General features: G+C 25.5%; 2 protein-coding genes across 3 annotated transcripts; both read right to left on the reverse strand.

Annotated features, from left to right (window-relative positions):
* Nucleotides 1-1,453: 1,453 nt before the first annotated feature.
* Nucleotides 1,454-7,760, reverse strand: LOC107172185 (chorion peroxidase-like). Its single transcript, XM_089227197.1, has 13 exons — nt 7,519-7,760; nt 7,191-7,356; nt 6,157-6,352; nt 5,848-6,036; nt 5,569-5,747; nt 5,314-5,512; nt 4,656-4,856; nt 4,423-4,555; nt 4,175-4,331; nt 3,893-4,072; nt 3,466-3,664; nt 3,292-3,394; nt 1,454-3,197 (listed from the first exon to the last, which is right to left on the reverse strand). Exons 1-13 carry the CDS (start codon nt 7,548-7,550, stop codon nt 3,107-3,109), a joined length of 2,025 nt encoding a protein of 674 aa, XP_089083323.1. The 5' UTR covers nt 7,551-7,760; the 3' UTR covers nt 1,454-3,106.
* Nucleotides 7,761-11,266: 3,506 nt separating this feature from the next.
* On the reverse strand, nt 11,267-19,685 carry LOC107169436 (peroxidase-like). Of its 2 annotated transcripts, XM_015519167.2 has the most exons (13): nt 19,397-19,685; nt 19,092-19,254; nt 17,706-17,901; nt 16,404-16,592; nt 16,145-16,320; nt 15,427-15,631; nt 12,957-13,157; nt 12,757-12,889; nt 12,499-12,658; nt 12,108-12,335; nt 11,699-11,897; nt 11,527-11,629; nt 11,267-11,462 (listed from the first exon to the last, which is right to left on the reverse strand). In XM_015519167.2, exons 1-13 carry the CDS (start codon nt 19,426-19,428, stop codon nt 11,372-11,374), a joined length of 2,076 nt encoding a protein of 691 aa, XP_015374653.2. In that variant the 5' UTR covers nt 19,429-19,685; the 3' UTR covers nt 11,267-11,371. The 2 variants fall into 2 exon arrangements, with proteins under 2 accessions (XP_015374653.2, XP_089081924.1); XM_089225798.1 differs by lacking the exon at nt 19,092-19,254 and having other exon boundaries at nt 19,397-19,684.
* Nucleotides 19,686-21,316: the final 1,631 nt, after the last annotated feature.

Below are 21,316 nucleotides of genomic sequence, written 5' to 3' on the forward strand. Positions count from 1 at the left end.
TAGAGTTAACTTTTCTATCACATGGAACCCTTACTGTAATTTCCAGCACCATGAAGAACTCAATTTGGTTCTCACCTTATCATATTATGCTGATGGGCAACCTGTGTATCTTAAATCGTGGTCGTTATAAATACAGTCGATTAATAAACCATGGTCATGAATAATAATAAATAATGATAGAGGTATCGCCAAATATTGATAATATTATTATTATTGTATAGTAATGATAGGTATATGCGTCGTAATGATGTCATAATATTGTCATGTAATGAAGGCAATGGAGGGGATCCAATACGACAGCCAAGGTCATTAAAACGTAGCTTTTATGGTAAAATTAGCATATTATAGGTGTAATAAAACATTCAACTAATCAGGTACAAAGTTTAACAGTTATCAATATTGTTACTTATTAGGTCATACGGTATCGAATTTATCAGTTATAGCTCCTGGACTTTACAAATGAAGAAATAGTATAATAACATGCCACATTTACCGACTATAAGACCTCCTTCAAACACCAATACTTAAGGAGCTGACGAGCTGTAACTCGCAAACTAATCAACGAAATATCAAAATGTGGGATGTGGGATTATGCATCATTACAAAAATTACAAGAAACAATGTCATAATGTAATATTATAATGTATATTTTTACATAATAATAATGTTAATAATAATATAAATTATCGAAGTCTGTAGCCGCATGGGATACGCATTTAGCTCGTACGTGGGCGAGTGGCATTTCCGTCAATCTAGATAACTTTACCACATCCGTGAGAACAGCGACAAGAGCAAGTAGACTATGGGGAGTAGAGGGTAGCACTATATAAGGGACCCCGAAACGGCCTGTATTCAGACGCGACTTGACCAGACTAGCCAGAGCACCTTCACGCCAGTCTGTTGTTTAATTTAATTCATTGGACTTAGAAAATTTCTTATAAACAATATTTTGAACTTAGAAAATATTCGAATCAAACCGAATTTATTCTATCATTCAGAATACTTAACTTACATTCAGCTTTCATGTTATAAATAAATATATGTTTTACCACAATAAATAAACAATTAATCTAATTAAGAAGAATTCTACGTTGTGTAATTAACTCAAGAGTCACCTTCCAAACATCATCCTTGACTACTGATACCTGTAGGCGACGTGATCACTACAATGTTACCATTTGAAAATAAAAAGTTGTTAGTGATTTCACCAATAAATATAGGGGTGAACAAAATTAAAATATCATACGGTTTTAGAAAAACAATATAAGCCTAGAAGTTTAAAAAAAAAAATTAAAAAAGAGTTAATACTTTTCGAGATAATTAGTGTACCTACTTAAAAGAATCACCCTGTATAATATGATATGATGATATGAAAAGAGACAAAATATAACAATGAATTTAAATCACATAGAAAAACCTATGATATATTAAAATTTAAAAAAAATGACACGCATATGTTATAACAATATATTTAATATTTATACAAAAGTACAAAATAATTATATGAGTTTCTTTCGTGCTACCTATTATTTAATAAAATGTCTGTCGGATCAGCTACCTAGTTAAAAATGTTAATATATTTAAATATTTACAAATAGCCAAAATAGGTAATATAAAACTATTGAAAATTTTTAAGTTAAATTAATTTTGATACTTTCATTGAGAGAGAAGATTTATTGTTTAGTACTTTTCTCAAATTATATTCCTTTAAGTATTATAGCACCCACAGGCAAATGTGTTTCAAGAAACAAAAAATTGATGTTTTTAAATTCTGCATTAGATGTAGGTACACAGTGTAGATTGCTGTACGCCAGTATGAAATTTTAAGATAATTATGTGTATATAAATATAAAGAATTATAAAATCATGATAGAAAGATTACATAAAAGGCACGCTATTATAAAAGGTTAAAAATAAACTATAGTTTAATTATGAAAAAAAAAAAAAAAAATGAGAAATGAGGGTATTGGTGCCAGCAGTCAAAAGTATTTCAAGAAGTAAAAAAAAATTTTGAAAATATTATAAAAGATTAAGGAATACACAATGAAGAGTGCAGTATATAAGTTTAATAACCATGTGCCCTACTGCCCTCTAAATAATCATTCTATCATTATTTTATTATTCTTAATATTTTATATCATTAAATTATCTTGAGGTTACATACAGCAGTCTTCAGTGTGTATTCTTATTACTTTATAATTTTTTATGATTTATTTTTTTTGCATTTTGAAATTTATTTGGTATGCATATTAACTAGTTTCAAGTTATTACTTTCAAAGTGAAAATATTCTAGTTTAAATGTTTTATACCTGTCACCGCTATCAATGAAATATCTTCTTTAACTTTCTTATCATTAATTAATATAGTTCTAAGAAAACTTAATCTATACCTAACGCTGGTATTATTACGTTGAAAATTGTGCAGCAGCGAAGTAAATAAGAAAATTTGTTGTGTATAATCTACAGACAATTTATTTTTTACAGAATGATTGATCAGATTGCACTCAGCGAGTAGGTAAGATAAAATTTAAAAATGAAAAAGAATTAACAAGAGTCAGGACTATGAAAAAAATAAACTTAAGTCAAATTTATGAAAGTAAAAATGGGAAAGAGATCACGGGCGCTCGCAGGCAAACATAATTTAAGAAGTAAGAAAACACAACATTTTAAACAAATATTTCAACTACATGATGTACTATTATAGTAATTGCAGTGGTCTCAAAAAATGATTTATCTCATGATAATTGATAACCTACAGTTATAAATATAAAGAGCTAGTTTAAATTTAAAAAATATGTGACTGAAAAAACGGGATGAGTATAAAAATATTGAAACAATAGAACTATACTCTATAAGGTAATTTACTAATATATTATTTAAGGTAGTAGTAGGTTGTGCGTACTTAAAATTGAAATAGACAATAGAATTCATACATATAAACATAGATAAATATCCAATATCCATAATAATTAAAAGACTAGGCACTAGGCAGGGTGGTATTTATCTAAACTGAGCTAATTCTAATAAGTAGAATTAACATAATAAATTATATAACATTAAAATGGACAGTAAATATTTATCTCGTTGCTTCTAATGATTCAATTAGCTCATAATTCTGAGTGATAATTTATTTCTTCCCAGGCTTTAAAGTTCAAATTAAATTCCTCATCACATTTCATTTTGATAGTTGGAAACAAACTGAAAAAGAAAAATTTTACAATTCACTGTACACATCAGTAGACTATAAAATCATATAATATTGTAATCATATGACGTATTTTTTTATATTTACTTGTGATTGACTGTTTTAAATATGTCTTTTTGTACATCGTCTACATTTGTAGTAGCACAAATCACATGGCCAAGACTAATGTTCTTAATCACATTCAGTTGATCTAATAAATGATTAAAAATGTCTTCATAAATTTCTATTTACTTATATCAATCATATCTATGATTTGTTTACCATCGGTGAAGCTGCCGGGTTGTCCTTTTACATCATAGAAAAAGCGATCACCAGCTTTAAATCGATAAAACCCGTCTGCAATTAAGCACTGTGCTGTTGGGCCCACAATTGCACCATCACTGTGTTTTTCCAATAAAATACCCACCATTAAATCGATGTCATTCACCGAATGATAATTTTTTTTTAATTTTATTATATCCTAAAACAAATTAAATTATTACTATTGGCTTGTTAACATAAATTTAAAACAGCTAGGTGTATTTTATAAATTTAATAATTAGGTAAGTAACAAATAACATAGTATTTGTACCCAATTAATATTAATTTTTGACGTGAATATTATTTAAATGTTAACTACTCGTTAACATAATATATTGTACCTAATAATATAATATTTTATTTTTAAATAATTGATAATTTACCATACTTTTATGTGTATAAGATCGGCTAAGTCTTCGAAATCCTTCGCCAAAGGAAACCCGCAAAAATGTCTGACTTGATTATATGGTTGTAAACCCACATCACGGCCTCTTGCAATATCGACTGCAAGTAAATCACGACCATTGTATTGAGGATTGTTCGGTAGAGTAAGCATGTAATTTGATATCTACAATGTTAGAAAAAAATATAAATTTTATAAAGGACTGACTTGTAATGACCTAACCAATGAATATATATATATAGTTATAATATTATATTGTAAATTTACATAAAAATTGTATGAAGGTTGGACCATTCGACCAGGAGTCTCTATAAATCCTTTTAACAATTTATCAAAATTATCCCCTTGAGGTATTAGGTCTGCTTTTACCATCCAATCTGTAATTTTTATTGAATTTTCTATTTTGTAATCTTTGTTCATAAAACTTAAACGTTAAAATTCTAAATTAGTTAAATCTATTACATTATATATTTAGGTACATAAAAAAATTAATTTGATTTGTTGTTATTACATACTTGAACTCAACTGGTATGATTGCGTGAAGAACTCGACTTCCAGCACTTGAGAATTCAAGGGATGTGGATGGATTTACGGTAGGATCATATATGTTTGCTTCATTTAATCCATATATTTCTTGGAAATCTTCTCCTAAATTTTTTTTTTTAATGATATATTTTAACAAATGCAAGAATTATCTGTATGTACTATTGGAGTACATCCAATCACAAAAACAATTCTAAATGATTACCAATTATAATCGGTAAGAAATCTTCATACGAGATACGTTGAATAGTTGCAATGACAATCCTTCGTGACTCTTGATAAATAATTTCATCGGACCAAAATGGATTTAAAGACGAAAGTTTAAAAGCAATATAATTATGAAACCTTAAAAATAAAGTCTGCATTGCAGTAATTCCGAAATTTTGATTTCCGTTCTCTGGATCCCCTATAACATACCATCCTCCAATAAATTAATAATGGTTAAGACTCGAATAACATAATATAATTAAAGATATCTTAGTTAAATAGTAAATATATTTTGTTAGAAATTTTTATGATTCAAAAATTGTACTCCTAAAATTGTTGAAATAGTTCACTGTTTGGCAGGGTGGTGAATATTGGATATTTTATAAATATTTTAGGTGCCGTAGATACTAAAGTGATTGAAAAAAATTTAATTTGTATTTGGAATATTATTTTTATCGTCAAAAATATATAATATGTATTGAGTTTAAATAATGAAAAACATATTTAACTAAATATAATTTTATTTATATTATGAATATCTATTTTTATTTGTAGATACCTAGGTTTATTTATTTTGTCAAAACATTTTTGAATGAAATCTGCTTATCTAATAAAAAAAAAATTAATGTATATTGATGCTTCATAATATTATCAACCTGTATCGTATTTGATATGTGTTTTTTTATTTCCAGTTGATGCTTTGTTTTCATTGGCTAGAAACGGACAGAACATTTGACCATTGTCGCCTATAGAGAATTTAAGTCGTCCGCCTTCCATAGCTCTAAGATGTAGAGCATAACTTTCGTTTGATCCGTATACTTCAGATGCGTCAATAAAATGAGAGTTGTCATTTATCTGAAATTTTAGTTCTAATTTTATTTTATGGTAAAATAGAAGAAAATCTGACATACAAATTGTGTAGGGTATAACGGACAACTATAATTTCTTGACGTTAGTGATCGAAATATGGGTGAACAAGTTTTATTGTGTACACCGTAAACAGGATCATCAGGTAAATTTTCAAGTACTATTTGGCATTGAGTATAATTCTTTATTTTATTTTCAATTAAACAACAATCTATGGCATTGCCTAAATTATACATTTGAGACAAAATAAAAAAAAAAAAAAAAAAAAGGTTAAAATTTACAGGTATGAAAAAAATAAATATAATTGTAAAATCTTTACGTACCACTCTCATTAAATATTAGATCATTGGGCATACCCGATATGTCATGGGCTAATAACTGTCCAAATGGCAATAAAAGTACATTATTTTCATCTACTCTATATATTTCACGGTTCAGAAATATGTTAACGTCTAGCACCCTGGGGTAGGGTAATGCACTTCCATTTGTCTGTACTCGTAAATCATAATAACCTTAAAAATTATAAATTCTTATTGAGCTAAGAATAATTAAAATAGTTGAAATAAAAAATAATTTTTTTTTTTCAAATCACGAGATCAACTTATTATAATATTTAATGATAATAGTCTCACCATCACTAAAATTAGCATCAAGCAACCGAAGAAATGGAGTTGCTGCTGCGCCCCATGTAGGTGTTTTCAAATTATTACAAGATCCATTCATACTTCTGTATTTGGCGTTTGGATCACATTTAACTATAGGAGCACATTTTTTTAAGAAATCATCGTTTGTGGTTGCAATACTCGCGATGTGTAATGGATGTTTATTCTGTAAAAATATAAAATTTAGATTGATATTGATGCAGTTGTAGGTTTATAATTTATGTATAAAACAATGAAACTATCAGAGTTACTAGTTACCAATACAATATAATATTTACAATATAATGGAGGTACCTTGGTATTATAAATATCAAATTATAAGAAACTAAATCATTATTACAATATTATGTGCATGTAAAATATAATAGTGTTAAAGAACTATTTTTATTTAGGTACTCAAGAACACTTTTATTTACCATCATTCATCATTATTAATTAATTTGCAAGGATTTATGTTTTTCACATTCAGGTATAGTTAATATTATGTAGATTTTATCGGTTTCATTGATTTCCTTTTGTGTGAATATAATATAACCGTAGTCATTTCAAAAGTTTTAATAGAAATTATAGATAATTAATTATTAATGAATTATTTGCGAATAAAAATTGTTATAGATTTACTATTAAGCTATTTGAGTTATTTTTAAACATTTAGTTAAAAATATATGTCAAATATTTAATATGATCATTTCCTCTGTTATAAACTAATAACCTAATGGTTGATGCAGTACCAAGAATAATAATAAAAAAATAATTTCTAATTTATACATATTATTAATAGAATACGTATTGTTGCAAATGAATGATTAAGTTAATAAAAGTTGATTAGCTGAAGACAATATTGTTATTTGAATTACCTAATCATTATTATAAATTGTATGCATTATCGAGTACACGTTTCACTAAATAAAATTCAATAAATTTAGTAAGTTCACGTTTGCTAAACAAAATTGATATTTATTTTTTTAATTAAATAAATACTTGTGTAGTTTTATGAGACTTACTTTAGGTGTATTGCTGGATTCCGATTCTACATCATTGTTTATGAAAATGTACAAGACATAAGCAGTACACAGCAAAAAAACAATTAACCAAATTACATTGAAAGGCCATTTAAATAGTTTTTGGTTCCATTTCATGTATTGTGTATTTCTTTTTTTCAACAAAGTGCTAAAAAAAAAAATATATATATATATCCATATTATATCTATTAATTTTTAGACAAACATTTTAGTTTATATAGAAATTAATTTTTGATATTATGAACGATTTATGCATATATTATAATTATACAATGAACAATAAAATCATATTATTATTTATAATACTTACTTGGTTTCATCACTTGTACGAGAATAATCCATTGTATTGAGGCTACACAATTACACTGCTACGGCTCTCTACAAACTCACGGAATATATAATTAATTTAGATAAATGTTTCCAGAAAATAAGATCGAAAGATTTACTATGCTTAAATATTATTATTTTATTTTTTATTGTTACACCATCAACTACAAGTTATATAATATTAAATAATAATGGTATTCTGAATAATTATAACATTCAAAGTTAAAATCGAAAACATGTGTTATAACTATAGTACACAATAATATTAGTACTAATTGGATGATTGGGTATTTGGGAACAGAACATTTAAATCACCATTTTTATCTATAGTTTTAAAATGAGTTTAATACAGATTGTTTGTGGCTTTTGATAGTCAGAAAAATAATTACTTTAAAAAAATAATAATTTATCAATAAAAGTTGTTAGGTACTTACGAGTTTATTTCATAAATGCTAATTTGTTACATAATAAGGTAATCTCTGATAGCGATAACTCATTAGTATATTATTTAAGTATACATTAAAATTTAAAATGCATGTAAGAAGTAGTATAAACTATCTTAGAATAGATAAACAACTCGACGAAACGTCGACCTCAAATCGATTAATGGAATATCCGTTATTTAATATCGTTATATATTTTCAATCAAAACATAATTTATATATAAATCATAACACTAACATCATAAATCTTGTTTACAAGTTTTATTTCAGATAACTTAATAGATTCTGAGAGGACCAATGAATGAATTAGTTTAGTAAGGGTCAATGTTGATCGTAGCAATTTTTAGTTCAGCATCTTTCCTGATTAGAAAGTGAATTAAGTTGGAGCATTAAAAAGGTCAAAATGATGAGTAGTTTTCAAAAGATCTGGGATTATCAAAACAAAAAAATTTATGAAAATCAAGAATTTTTACGTAAAACCAATTTTCACGAAATCGATTTTTATTTGTGTATCTCAAAAACTCATACCTAATCATGTATGATAAAAATTTCAATGTATATTGACTCGTTTTAAGTCATAAGAAAACTTCGATTTCTAAAAAAAAAGCTTTTATTCAATTACTGTCGAAAATACTTGAAACACGGTTCCAAATAAGTTATAAATGTAATTAAAAACAAAAATTTGATCGTAAAATGCACAGTAATGTTTTATGATTGACATTGAAGATTCATTTATTTAAAAATTTTATTATTACTTATTAGTCATCAATATATGATTTAGAAATTTGCAAATAATTTTTTAGTTTAAAAATTTTCGTTTCATAGCTTATATTAGAAAACTCAATAGGTTTCCCTACAAGTGATTCTACTTCTAGCAATGTTACTATTGTAAGTAACCCTGTTTATATTTTTAATCAATGTAAAATTTTCAAGTTTTGAAACTTATTTTAATTATTAAATTTTAGTATTTATACAAGTATGGATGACACATCGTCTCGTATTCAACGATTTATCATTAATTTCAAATCACATCCATTACAATGATATAGGGACTGTACTCAATTTGCACCAAAATTGACCCAAAATATTTACAACATGTGTAATTTGCACCATTTTTTTAAAAATGCGTTTGTAATTTGCACCATCCTTAGGTAGTAAGAAATAGGAATTGTAATTTGTACCAAAATTAAAATCGATTATTTTTTCGATAGTATTTCGATAATACAAACCTATAAGTTTTTATATCCTAATATAAATTTAGCTTAGTTTTTATTTATAAAATAGCTGAGCGTATACACATATTGATGTAAGTACTAAGTTTATATAAAATTGTATAATTATGAATATAAAAAAAAGTTGGCAAATTAAAAAAATTATATGATATTAAATCGTATTATTATTATTATTAAAATTATTGTTGTCATTCGTATCATAATCTAGTCTTGACGTCTACGAAGATACCGAGGAAAAATCGAATATTTCAAAATCGAATATTCGATAATCGAATAAATAAATAATCATTTTAGTGCAAATTACAAATTCTATTTTTGGCTATCTGCAGTGGTGCAAATTACATATCTTTAATTTGGTGCAAATTACAAACTTCCGATATAGGTACTCAACAACTATTTTACAGCAAAGCGGTGTTCACTTGATCGATCACCTTTTAATTATTTTTAAGCGTTGGTAATCAAACTAACCTTTTTTATCAGTAAAATGTTTTCCATCTAAAAATTGGAATTCGTTGTATGCTTTAAGAGAGAGTAAAATATTTCAAGTACTTATCGATATAATAGGGAAAAATCTTGGAATTTGTGCAAAAATATAGGCTTTTGACAAAATCAATTTTGTTTTTTTTAATTGAAAAATAAATAACTGCAGAGCCTAAAATATTTCACAGAATATTTTAATTGGTATTTTTTCACATGCTTTATTTTCAACATATTTTAACTCTTTTTGTACTATTTATAGATGTTTGAAAATTTAATTTGTAAGTATAAAAGCCTGAGAATTTAGTATAAAGTTTATTATTATTAGTTCTATAAGCAATTAAATATTATTGAAAATACATCGTTAACATTCTTATGTTCTGGATTATTAATCAAGTAAGTATAGTAATTAGATAGGTATCAATTATTTAAATACAAAATAACGATTCTCTTCAAATGTATTTTTATATTCTGTATTAAACTAAAAGATATACATTGTAGAAACTTAAGGCTTAAAATTTAACTTTATTAAAGAAATATTAAATACCATGAAACGATTTACGTTGTTCTATTCGCTGTGCGTCAGCATTGCCTAATAAGTTATATTCTATAAATAATAATAATAATATTAATAATAATAATAATATTAATAATAATAATAATATTATAATTATATAAATAATTTTTTTTTTATTAGTTATAAGCCTCGGCAGTGGTGGCTATTGGCTGACATTGTTTGCATTGTTTTATATAATTGTTTTACATAGGTAGTTTTGTTTTTACATATTATTTTATATTATTTGTTTACAATAAATTTTCGATTCCAGTTTCTTTTATGAAGTTTAGTGTCTGTTTGATGGCTGATACGTTATTTGACCTAATGATTGGCATAGAAATTCTGGGATGTTGTGTTTGGTTCTTGCATCTTCTGTTTGTCTGCATTCGATTAGTATATGTTTGATAGTCAAGTGAACTCCGCATGTTGTGCACCTGGGTTGTTCTTCTTTACTCATTAGGTAACCGTGTGTGAAGCGAGTGTCTTCTATTCTTAGACGTGTTAATAATACTTCTTCTTTTCTGTTAAGATTTGCTATGTTTTTCCAACGTTCTTGTTTTATTTTGTTAAGTTTGGTTCCTTTTCTTATCCATTTGTTTGACCATAAATAATTTTATTTACCATATTAATTTAAAAAAAAAAAAAGAATAACAAATAGTATTAGATAAATAAATAATAAAATAATCTTAGAAGCAGAGGCTGACATCATCGTAAATTCTAAAGATCGTACTTCATATGCTGCATTTATCACTGAATTCAATTTTAAGAAATATTATTTTATCAATTTGATTGTTTTGTGCTTGTTATAAATTCTTGTTAACTATTATTTTATAGAAACAAGAAAATAAGAAGTTGAGTAGAGAGGATAAGACGATAAGCAATTTTACACTGGAGGATACAGAGTAAAGATGGTTAGTTTGGAGAATACAGTTGTGAATTTAAAATTTTCTCAAATCTGTAATATTGTTTGAAATTCTTGGATTTAATTTTTATATTATTTTTCTGCTAATTCATAGTCAAATATACATTTTAAAAATTAACCATATATATTTTATACTTTATAGGCACATAATAAATTATATATGTATATATTTAAATACAACAAATATCTATTTTAAATCGATCAATTCACAACTCTGGTCGACCATTTGATTCATCCCAGTCTTTAAAGTCCAAATGGAACTCCTTATCACATTTTCGTTTGAGTGTAGGAAATAAACTAAAACATAACAAATATTTTTCAAAATTATGTGGGAATTTTATGAAAATAATTTTATAATTACTTGTGATCGACCATCTTAAACATGTCCTTCTGTACATGATCTACGTTTGAAGTAGCACATACGACATGACCGAGAGTAATTTTCTTAATCTCTTTCAGTTGATCTAATAAATGATTAAGATTTTCCATAAATGCATATTGCCTAATATTTATTATATTTATGATTTATTTACCATCGGTGAAGCTACCGGATTGTCCTCGTACATCGTAGAAAAAGCGATCACCAGCTTTGTATCGATAAAAACCATCGGCAATTAAACACTGTGTTGTTGGACCCACAATTGCACCGTCACTATGTTTTTCCAATAAAAGACCTACCATTAAGTCAATATCATCCACTGAGTTATAAAGTTCTTTTAATTGGGCTATAACCTGAAATAATAATTTAAAAAAATATTAGTTTCTATAAAATGTTTTATGTACTACTCAATACAATTAAACTATTATTTTTTATATTTGCTGGTCATCCGTATAAGTATAAATAAATAAATATAATAAATATATTATTATATAATATGTATCAAGATAAAAATTTATAATATTGCAATATTATAATTTAAATTCTTTGATAATATACTCTACTTTTATGTGTATGAGATCCACCAAGTCATCAAAATCTTTGGCCAATGGATATCCGCAAAAATGCCTGACCTGATTGTATGGTTGGAGGCCTACATCACGACCCCTTGCAATATCAATTGATAGCATATCACGACCATTGAACTGAGGTGTATAAAGAAAGTCATTTTCGAGTAAGTTAGGTCCTGCTAATAAAGCATTGTTCAATGTAGGGAACACGAAGTTGGATATCTAAAAAATTAAAATACAAATATATTTGATATGTCACTTCATGCTTATATAGGATCTTTATGTGTTAATTACAAACATACAATTATTTATCTCAATAATAAAATAAAATACAAATAATAAAATCATAATATTAAATATTATAATAATTTAATGATAAACTTACGTAGAAATTGTAAGAAGGTTGAGCAATTCGACCGGGAGTCTCTATAAACCCTTTTAATAATTTATCGAAATTATTATCAATAGGAAATACAGGGTCGGTAACTAACATCCAATCAGTAATTTTTGCCGAATTTTCTATTTTGTAATTTTTGTTTATAAAACTTAAATTTAAAAATACAAAATTAATTGCTTAGTTAATTTTATTTTCAATTTAAACAATAATTTAAAATGTATTATTAATTATTTTATTATATTATACTTTAACTGAGCTGGTATAATTGTATGTAGGACTCGATAAGCAGCAGTTGAAAATTCTTGAGACGTCGAGGGATTTATTCTAGGATCATAGATATTTGGTTTATTTAATCCATAGATTTCTTGAAAATCGTTTCCTACAAAAATGTACGATATATTTTACTGCCAACATTCTTAAAAATATAATGTTAAATGTTTAGGTACCAATAATAATTGGTAAAAAATCTTCATATATGATACGTTGAATAGTTGCAATGACAATTCTTCTTGACTCCTGATAAACAATTTCATCAGACCAAAATGGATTTAAAGTCGAGAGCTTTAAAGCAACATAATTATGAAACCTTAAGAATAAGGTCTGCATTGCAGTAATTCCTAAATTTTGATTGCCATTGTTTGGATCTCCTGTAAAAATATTTAATAGTTTACTTTAGATAATTGTTTCTATAGGCTGCAGTTAATCATTGTTACAGTAGATAATTCAACTTTTACAACTATGTAAGATTGAAATTACCAAAGAATCAATACATGGTGAGAAACTAGAAAATTTATAATTTGAAAAATCTTTTGTAAACTACTTTAAAAATGTTAATATATTTTTCTTCTAAAAAATAAGAAAAAGCGCTTAAGTTGGTTACATTACTGTTTTATTGTACAGTAGGTTTCGAGTTGTACTTCATTACTGAGTAAGTTACGGTAATTAATATTGTGTTAAATTTATATTTTAATGATAAACCATTGCACGAGAAAAACTATTCTGAGCTAATGGTATATTTACAATGCGCAATTAATAATTAACTATTTCTTAATCATTAGTAGGTAGGTAATATGGTAAAATTAATTATTTTTCCGAAAAACATTACATTTATTGTAACCATTATTAATATTTAATTACTAAATAGTTCATATACCTAAAACCATTATTTTTTTGTTTACATTACACCTATCAAACTTGGTCAAAATTTAAATTTAAAATGTATGTGGATAAGTAAAAAAATGACCACGTTTATATGTTGAATATTATTATTTATTAATATAAATATGATTTTGGGTTGAGTAGGTACAATATTTTTTTCCAACTGATTATTAGAAGGCCGATTTTTTAACACTTAAAAAAATTAAATATATAGCAAAATGTAGCATATATGCTACTATACATTTTTCCATTGCATTCATAATCATAATATTTATGATTCCCTTAATTTTCCTTAATCCTAAAAATATTATTCATGTATATTATTTGTAGCAGATATTGTTCCTGGGCGCCTGTACGTATTTTTATATTTTTAAAATTCTTTATGAACTACTTTCGTGAGATATACTATTAATTAAGATTTCGAGATTTTTGACAAAACCTAATAAAAAAATAGTAAACAAATTTTATAATTTGAAATGCTATAAATAGATTAAATTTAGTCTAAATATTTGAAATACTATAATTTAGGTAATAACAGAATGTTTCAAGTAATATTTCCCTATTATAAAGAAAAGTGCAGGAATTAAAAAAAGGTTTAAATATTTAGTACTAAGAAAACTTCTCACTCACCCTGAATTTTCCATCTCACTAACGTTTGATATTTAAAAATTAACATTTAACAGTTCCAATTGTTTTGTATAAATTTTAACTTAAAATATTTTAGTGAATTTACCTATTTATCAATCTTATAAGTAAAATCAACATCTATAATCTCTCGTTGGTTTTTAAAGATTTTTTTATATTTTAATTGAATTATAAAGCATTTTCAAATATTGGTGTATTATGTGTTAGTAAAATGAAGACAACATAACATTATGCAACTACGACATCCTCTTAATATTTCAAATCTTTTTATTTTCATGAATTTGATGTTTTCAAAACATTTAAATTTATTTTAAACGATTGTCTATATTTGTATAGACTATAGACACTTCTGAAAACTACAGAAAATTTTTTATTTTTGGACTCTCAAAATACCAAATAGATTGAATCTTACCAGGAAATATCCTTAAATATAAGTCTAAAGCATTCTGTACTGTCCCAAAAGGTGATAACAGAAAATAAATCATTCATTAACCATTAATATGAATGAAGTATTAGCACCAGGAATAGAAAAAAATCGCAAAGATGTTAGCTTTCCTAAGAAAACCCAACCTAACAATACAATTTAAATCTTCTGTTAACGATAACCAAAATATAAATGTTAGTGGAAATCTCACAAATTTAACACCATATTAATTGTAAAATTTTAGTTGTAGAAATCACTCATTGTGTATTATAAACAAAAAACTAATAACTTTTGCTGTTGATGTTTTTAAGTTCAAAAAAATAAAAATATTTCAATCTCACAAGTTCAACCACGATGTAAAAAGTAAATTTAGTAGATGATTTTAATAATAGTATATTTTTATACATCACGACTTTCTAATTTATCATAATCTTGAGGTTAGTAAAATTAAAATTAGGTATTTCAGTTCTTTTGTAACCGTATCTGATGTCAGATTTAAAGTGTGACAGTATTAACTTAGAAGGAAATTTTTTTATTTTATCATTTATTTTAAAAGTTCAAATTCTTAAAAATGTATTTTTGTAAGCATTTACCCCACCTAACCCACCACCGAGTAGTCCAAGTCCAGTTTTTATACTAAAAAAATATCGACGTGTTACATACACACAAATATAATAAATTATATTAACCTGTATCATATTTAATACCGCTATCTTGACTTCCGATTGGTAGTTCCTTAACTATATTATTCGCTATAAGAGGACAGAACATTTGACCATTGTCACCAATTGAGAAATTCAGTCTTCCACCATGCATAATTCTAAGTTTCAGCGCATCATCTTCATTTGATCCATATACTTCAGACCCGTCGATAAAATGTGAATTGGTATTGATCTGATATTTAAATATAGTTGTTATTGTAGTATATAAATAATAGAACTTCTTGCATTAACATTAAAAGTTAAAACTATTAGGTTAGCATGCACATATACACTAAATTTATAGCGATAGAATCCTTTGAATTCATTTAAGATATTATTAGATTGAAGTAAGTATATTTGTATATCTTATATATTTATGTAAATATTCTTTTAAAATTATACTATCAGTATATCGTGTAAACAAATAAACATTCAAAATAATATAACATGTAATTTATTAATTTACAAAATTTAATTGCCTTTGAATATTAGTATGGTTTATTGAAATATTAATTACTCGTATTATTTGCTTTTGCTAACGTAATTTAGTTTATTTAATGTCTGTTATATTATATTTTTTTTATGTAAAACAGTCAATATAAAATAATAATTTATTCAATGATAATGAAGCAGTAATATATTATGTATAATATTGAGATAACTGCATAATAATTATAGTTAACTTAAATAGCATTTTTATATTTACAAACGTTGTGGGGTACAATGAACAATTGTAATTCCTTGATGTCTTTGCTCGGAATAAACCAGTACAAGTTGTATGAAAAGCACTATAAACAGGATCATCAGGTGATTCCAAAATCAAATAACATTGTGCATATTTCTTTTTTTTATTTTCAGCCGAACAACAATCAATTGCTAAGCCTAATTTAAGTGATTGATAAAATGTTACTAGGTATAAATATTGAATTTAAAAAAATTAAGTTGGTCGAAAAATATTAACTTACCATTCTCTCCTAATATGTCATCATTTGGCATACCCGATATGTCATGGGCTACTAATTGTGCAAATGGAAATAAGAGTACATTATTTTCGTCAACGTGATATGTTTCATGATTCAGAAAAACGTTAACATTTATCATCCTTGCACTAGGTAATGCACTTCCATTTGTTTGCAATCGTATCGCATAATAGCCTAAATAAATATAAATTAATATTTTGCATTTTAAGCTGATTTTTATGATTTGTCATGCCTTATGATAATTTTTAGACAATTTCTGAACATTGATAATTCAAAGTATTGATGAAAAGCTAAAATTATTTTTTTATTATTGTTTATTTATTAAATACGGACTTGGCCCAAATTACAGTAGAAGTTAGTTAATAGATAAAAACTCACGCCACTCATGGAAAACTGAAGAATATTCGTATAAGGAGTGGGAAATAATTATTCCGTACTCAAACAAGAACAGAACTATTGAGAAATTAACTAACAAAATTATAATAATTATTTACATAAATTTTGTTACTTTCAGTTTAAGAAATGGGCTTGAAACAAAAAACAATCTTAATAGATAAATATATTAGTTTACTATTAACTGCTTACTTGCGAGTTCCTAGGTATTTTATTTATTTTATAACCATGTCCTTGACTATACAGGGTATTCAAACAATTTAAAAACACCCATTAGACTAATTTTAGGCCAAATAAACGATAGTTTAATATAATTAATAAAGTGATTTAATATTTTACCTAATAAATGTCAGTAGTGAATAGTGATATAATATATTAATGCTATATTATGCATGTTACTATACAAATATGCAAACTAGGTACTTAAAGTGTTTCCAAATTTTGTAAACACTCGTATACATTTTTTAAATAAAAATTGGTGGGAGAGAGTATCCACACTTCAAGTAATGACGTCTGTACATGTATAATGTATATGGCATGCAGCTACTGATTACATAGGAAGTAAAAAGTAATTAATATAATTATAAATTATGAATTATTATCGCTGCCCTTATAAAATCTAAAAAGTATAATGAGGTTGCTATAGTAACGTAATTCTATTATTATTAATCATATTGGTTGCTGGAAGTAACCCAATTTTATAACATTAATATTATCTTTGTTTTTGCTTGGTTTCCATGACAACTATAATATGAAATTGGTCAGAAAAATACAATATTTTACTATACTAGCCTCAACACGATGGTGTAATGGTAACTCTTTTGGTGCCACACAAATTTATAAAATGACCACAATCATAAAACACAAAGGTACAATAAAAAAAAAATCTATTACCGTCACTGTAATTAGCATCGATCATACGAAGAAATGGTGTTTTTGCGGCACCCCATGTGGGAGTCTCTAAATTATTACAAGATCCATTTGCACTTCTATATTTGCCATTTGGATCACATTTCACACGAGGAGCACATTTCTTAAGGAAATCATCGTTTGTGGTTGCAATACTTATGATGTGTAGTGAATTTTTTTTCTGTAATAACAATAGGTATGTGACTTAAATGTATATGGTAGCATTTGTGTAATTGTTGGAGTATAAGTGTATAACAGACTTATAACTTGTTTCAGAGGTATAATAATAAACTTTTAGGTTTAAGTTTTTCTAAAACCGTAACATATTAAAATTTTTTTCACCCTTATATATTTATTGGTAAAACTACTATCAACTATTTATTTACAAGTGGTAGAATATAATTAAAATATTATGAATTAATAATTCCAGTTTTTTTCATGAATTAACGTGTTAACATTTTTATTTTTCGTTTATTGGTTTTTGAGATACAGCTCCTCAAAGTATTGGTGGTTTTTACTATTTTTCCAATAATTGTAAAGACGAGGAGCTAGTAATAGATTTGATATCGTTGAATCAAAGATAACAATATAAATGGCATTAATTAAGAGTTACTTTTTTACTTTGAACCCTAATCATTTTTTAACTTATCGATTAACTGGGCTAATAGGATTTATTTAGTTACCTTGGATTCAGCGATTAATTTTTAACAAAAAACATAATTACACTGCCATAAGGGCTTAAGGGTTCAAGCTCTCTGAAATATAAAGCTTACTATACCCGTGGTAGTATTACTAGTATTAGTAGTGCCCTAGCCCTAGCAATAAATTATTGTAAACTTCCCTCTACCTCATCTGAAAAAAATACTGGCTACACACTGCAAAATTACACATGACATAATTTAATATATTTTGTCTTTTGTATACTATGTTTATTTGTATTTAAAATTGATATTCTTTTAGTATATTTTCGATTTAATGTAGCTACTAGGTAATACAAGATTTTTTATAAGCTTATTTTACAAAAATTAACATACAATTTAGCATAAAGTAACATTACATTTTTATCAATGTTTGAAGTATAATTCAAACGTATAATAACGACTTATTCATATAAAAATTATTATTTAAACATAAAACTTCGAACATTATTTAGATTTTATCGCATTAAAAATGTTTTTTTCATTTACTAGGTCAATGAATTTTCTCATTCAATATAACATTTATAATAAGTTATACTAATATTGAAATAAATATATAATAATTTAAAGTTCTAATTTTGATTCAAAAGTAAAAAATAACTTTTTAGTTATTTTGTAGTAATTTCAAAAATATTATTTATTATTATAAGTATTATAATTATAGATTAGACACCTTTATAGTTGAATTAGATTCCAGCTGGATTCTATTCTTATTAAAAATGCCCACTAGATAAATAGCACCTAGTAACAACAAACCAATCAAGACTATTGTAAAAGTCCACTTGAGCACTTTATTATTCCATTTCATATTCAAACGACTGTTTTTTAACAACGATCTGAAATGATAAAAATAATCTATATCGTTAATATTATTTAGAATATACAAAGGGATTTTTTAGAATTATTTGGACCATTTGTATTATATTTAATGTGCGTATCACGATGTATAAATGTATAATAATATGATTTCATACTCACTGTGTTTCTTCACTTGGAGAAAATATATTCATCTTATTGTAATATTTTCTGTTAAGTTAAAAATATTGCTTTTTTTAGAAAGAGATTAAAATATTGATTGTTAGTTAAAATTACCATCTAAAAGAATAAAGATATATCATATTTATTAAAATAAAGCTATATGTAATGATTCTTGGAATAATAATAATATGTTTCTAACTATAGTAGCTACGGTTTACACTTTACACTATACAAAAGTATTCAATATAATATCTCTAGAGAATACGTTTGATGTACCTCAGATCCAATCATATACTGTGTGTTCGTTTTCGGCTTTAAAAATCATTGACCCCCACCAATAAGGCGTTTAAATGTTGTTTTATTTATTTTATTCTCAATCCAAATGATGAATAAAAAATTGAATTCAAGTGATGAAAATACGCAAGAAATTACAAGTTACTTTATTCTTATTGAAATTTAAGGAACAAATATATATACAGGAGGATTTAAGTAGGTACACTAATTATTTGGAAAAGTATTAACTTTTTTTAATTTTTTTTTTTTAACTTCTAGGTTTATGTTTTTTTTAAACCGTACGATATTTTAATTTTATTTACCCTTATATTTATTGGTGAAATCACAATCAACTTTTGATTTTCAAATGGTAACATATAATAAAAATATCATGAACTAATAAAACCATTTTTATTATAAATTTACGCATTTTTATATTTCGTTAATTGGTTTGCGAGTTACAGCTCCTCAAAGTATTGGTGTTTGAAGGAGGTATTATAGTCGGTAAATGCGGTATGCTTATACTATTCCATCATTTGTAAAGTCCAGAGAGCTATAACCGATAAATACGATACCGTACGACCTAATAATAGGTAACAATATTGAAAACTGTTTTACTTTGTACCTGATTAGTAGAATGTCTTATTACACCTATAATATACTAATAATAGAAATATAATTTTTATACCGTTGTAATAGTCTCAATGACAGTAAACTGTGTATTTTCAATTGAATTCTAATTTGATTTTATGATCCTAAAAAAAAATATCTTAATAATAAACGGTGAAATATATTTTATACCTAATACCTATGTACAATGTATATTTTTACATGTCTAAATCCTGTGGTAGATCACTTCTAGTAAATTGGTAGATCACCTGCTATACAAATGCCTTTTGTAGTGACTCATAATAATAGTAATATAAAATGGGGTGACTTCAGTCATGATATATTGAAATAGGTACCTAAGTTGTTTACCTACATATTATCTTATTGTTTTTAACAATATTCATAATTATATAATATGGGGTAATATGTAGAATTTGCAATTTTGAATTAAACCGTCTTTAATTAAATAACATGAGTGAAGAAAAGTTTTAAAATTTAACCTTTATTTATAGGTAAGGTACTATATTATGTATATTTAAAATTATAATTATTGACTTGTTACAGTTAACTAAAAACTAATGTGAAATAGTTTTTAATAGAAATTTAAAAAAAAAAATAAACTTTTTAAAAGGTATATCATAAAAATAAAACATATCAGTTATATGTATATATGACGACTATACATGTTAAAGTAAAATTTAAATAAATATTATACTGAAAAAATATAGTTACTAAAATAATGTTAAATTGTGAGAATAATATTTTCAATATTGCTCAAGTCACCTCCTGTAATATGAATTTAATTACATTTTTAGACTTTTATTAGGTGTATAAAATAATTTCTTAGGTAGATTTGTGTGTATATCTGAAGAGATTTTACAAATGAGTAATATGAGCCCCTTCAATTTTTCATAAAACATCTGAAATTAATGCCAGCATACACCTGTATAATATTATGTTATTAAAAAAAAATTTTATCATTTATTATGTAATTATTTATTACGAGTAGTTTCTTAATAAACTGTATTGCTATTAAGT

This window comes from Diuraphis noxia, unplaced genomic scaffold (assembly GCF_037042655.1).
Source record: "Diuraphis noxia isolate RWA-SAM2 unplaced genomic scaffold, SU_Dnox_SAM2 contig0004, whole genome shotgun sequence".
Lineage (NCBI taxonomy): Eukaryota > Metazoa > Arthropoda > Insecta > Hemiptera > Aphididae > Diuraphis > Diuraphis noxia.

What these genes read in the sequence shown, in the direction of transcription:
- LOC107172185 (XM_089227197.1), bottom strand. Translation starts at nt 7,550, where the DNA reads ATGGATTATTCTCGTACAAGTGATGAAACCAA. An exon ending in AATCCAGCAATACACCTAAA is followed by an intron (nt 6,353 to 7,190) that starts GTAAGTCTCATA and finishes ATATTTTTACAG; the next exon opens with AATAAACATCCATTACACAT. An exon ending in ACCCGGCAGCTTCACCGATG is followed by an intron (nt 3,395 to 3,465) that starts GTAAACAAATCA and finishes ATCATTTATTAG; the next exon opens with ATCAACTGAATGTGATTAAG.
- LOC107169436 (XM_015519167.2), bottom strand. Translation starts at nt 19,428, where the DNA reads ATGAATATATTTTCTCCAAGTGAAGAAACACA. An exon ending in AATCTAATTCAACTATAAAG is followed by an intron (nt 17,902 to 19,091) that starts GTGTCTAATCTA and finishes TTGTTATTACAG; the next exon opens with AAAAAAAATTCACTACACAT. An exon ending in TTTTTTACCAATTATTATTG is followed by an intron (nt 12,890 to 12,956) that starts GTACCTAAACAT and finishes ACATTTTTGTAG; the next exon opens with GAAACGATTTTCAAGAAATC.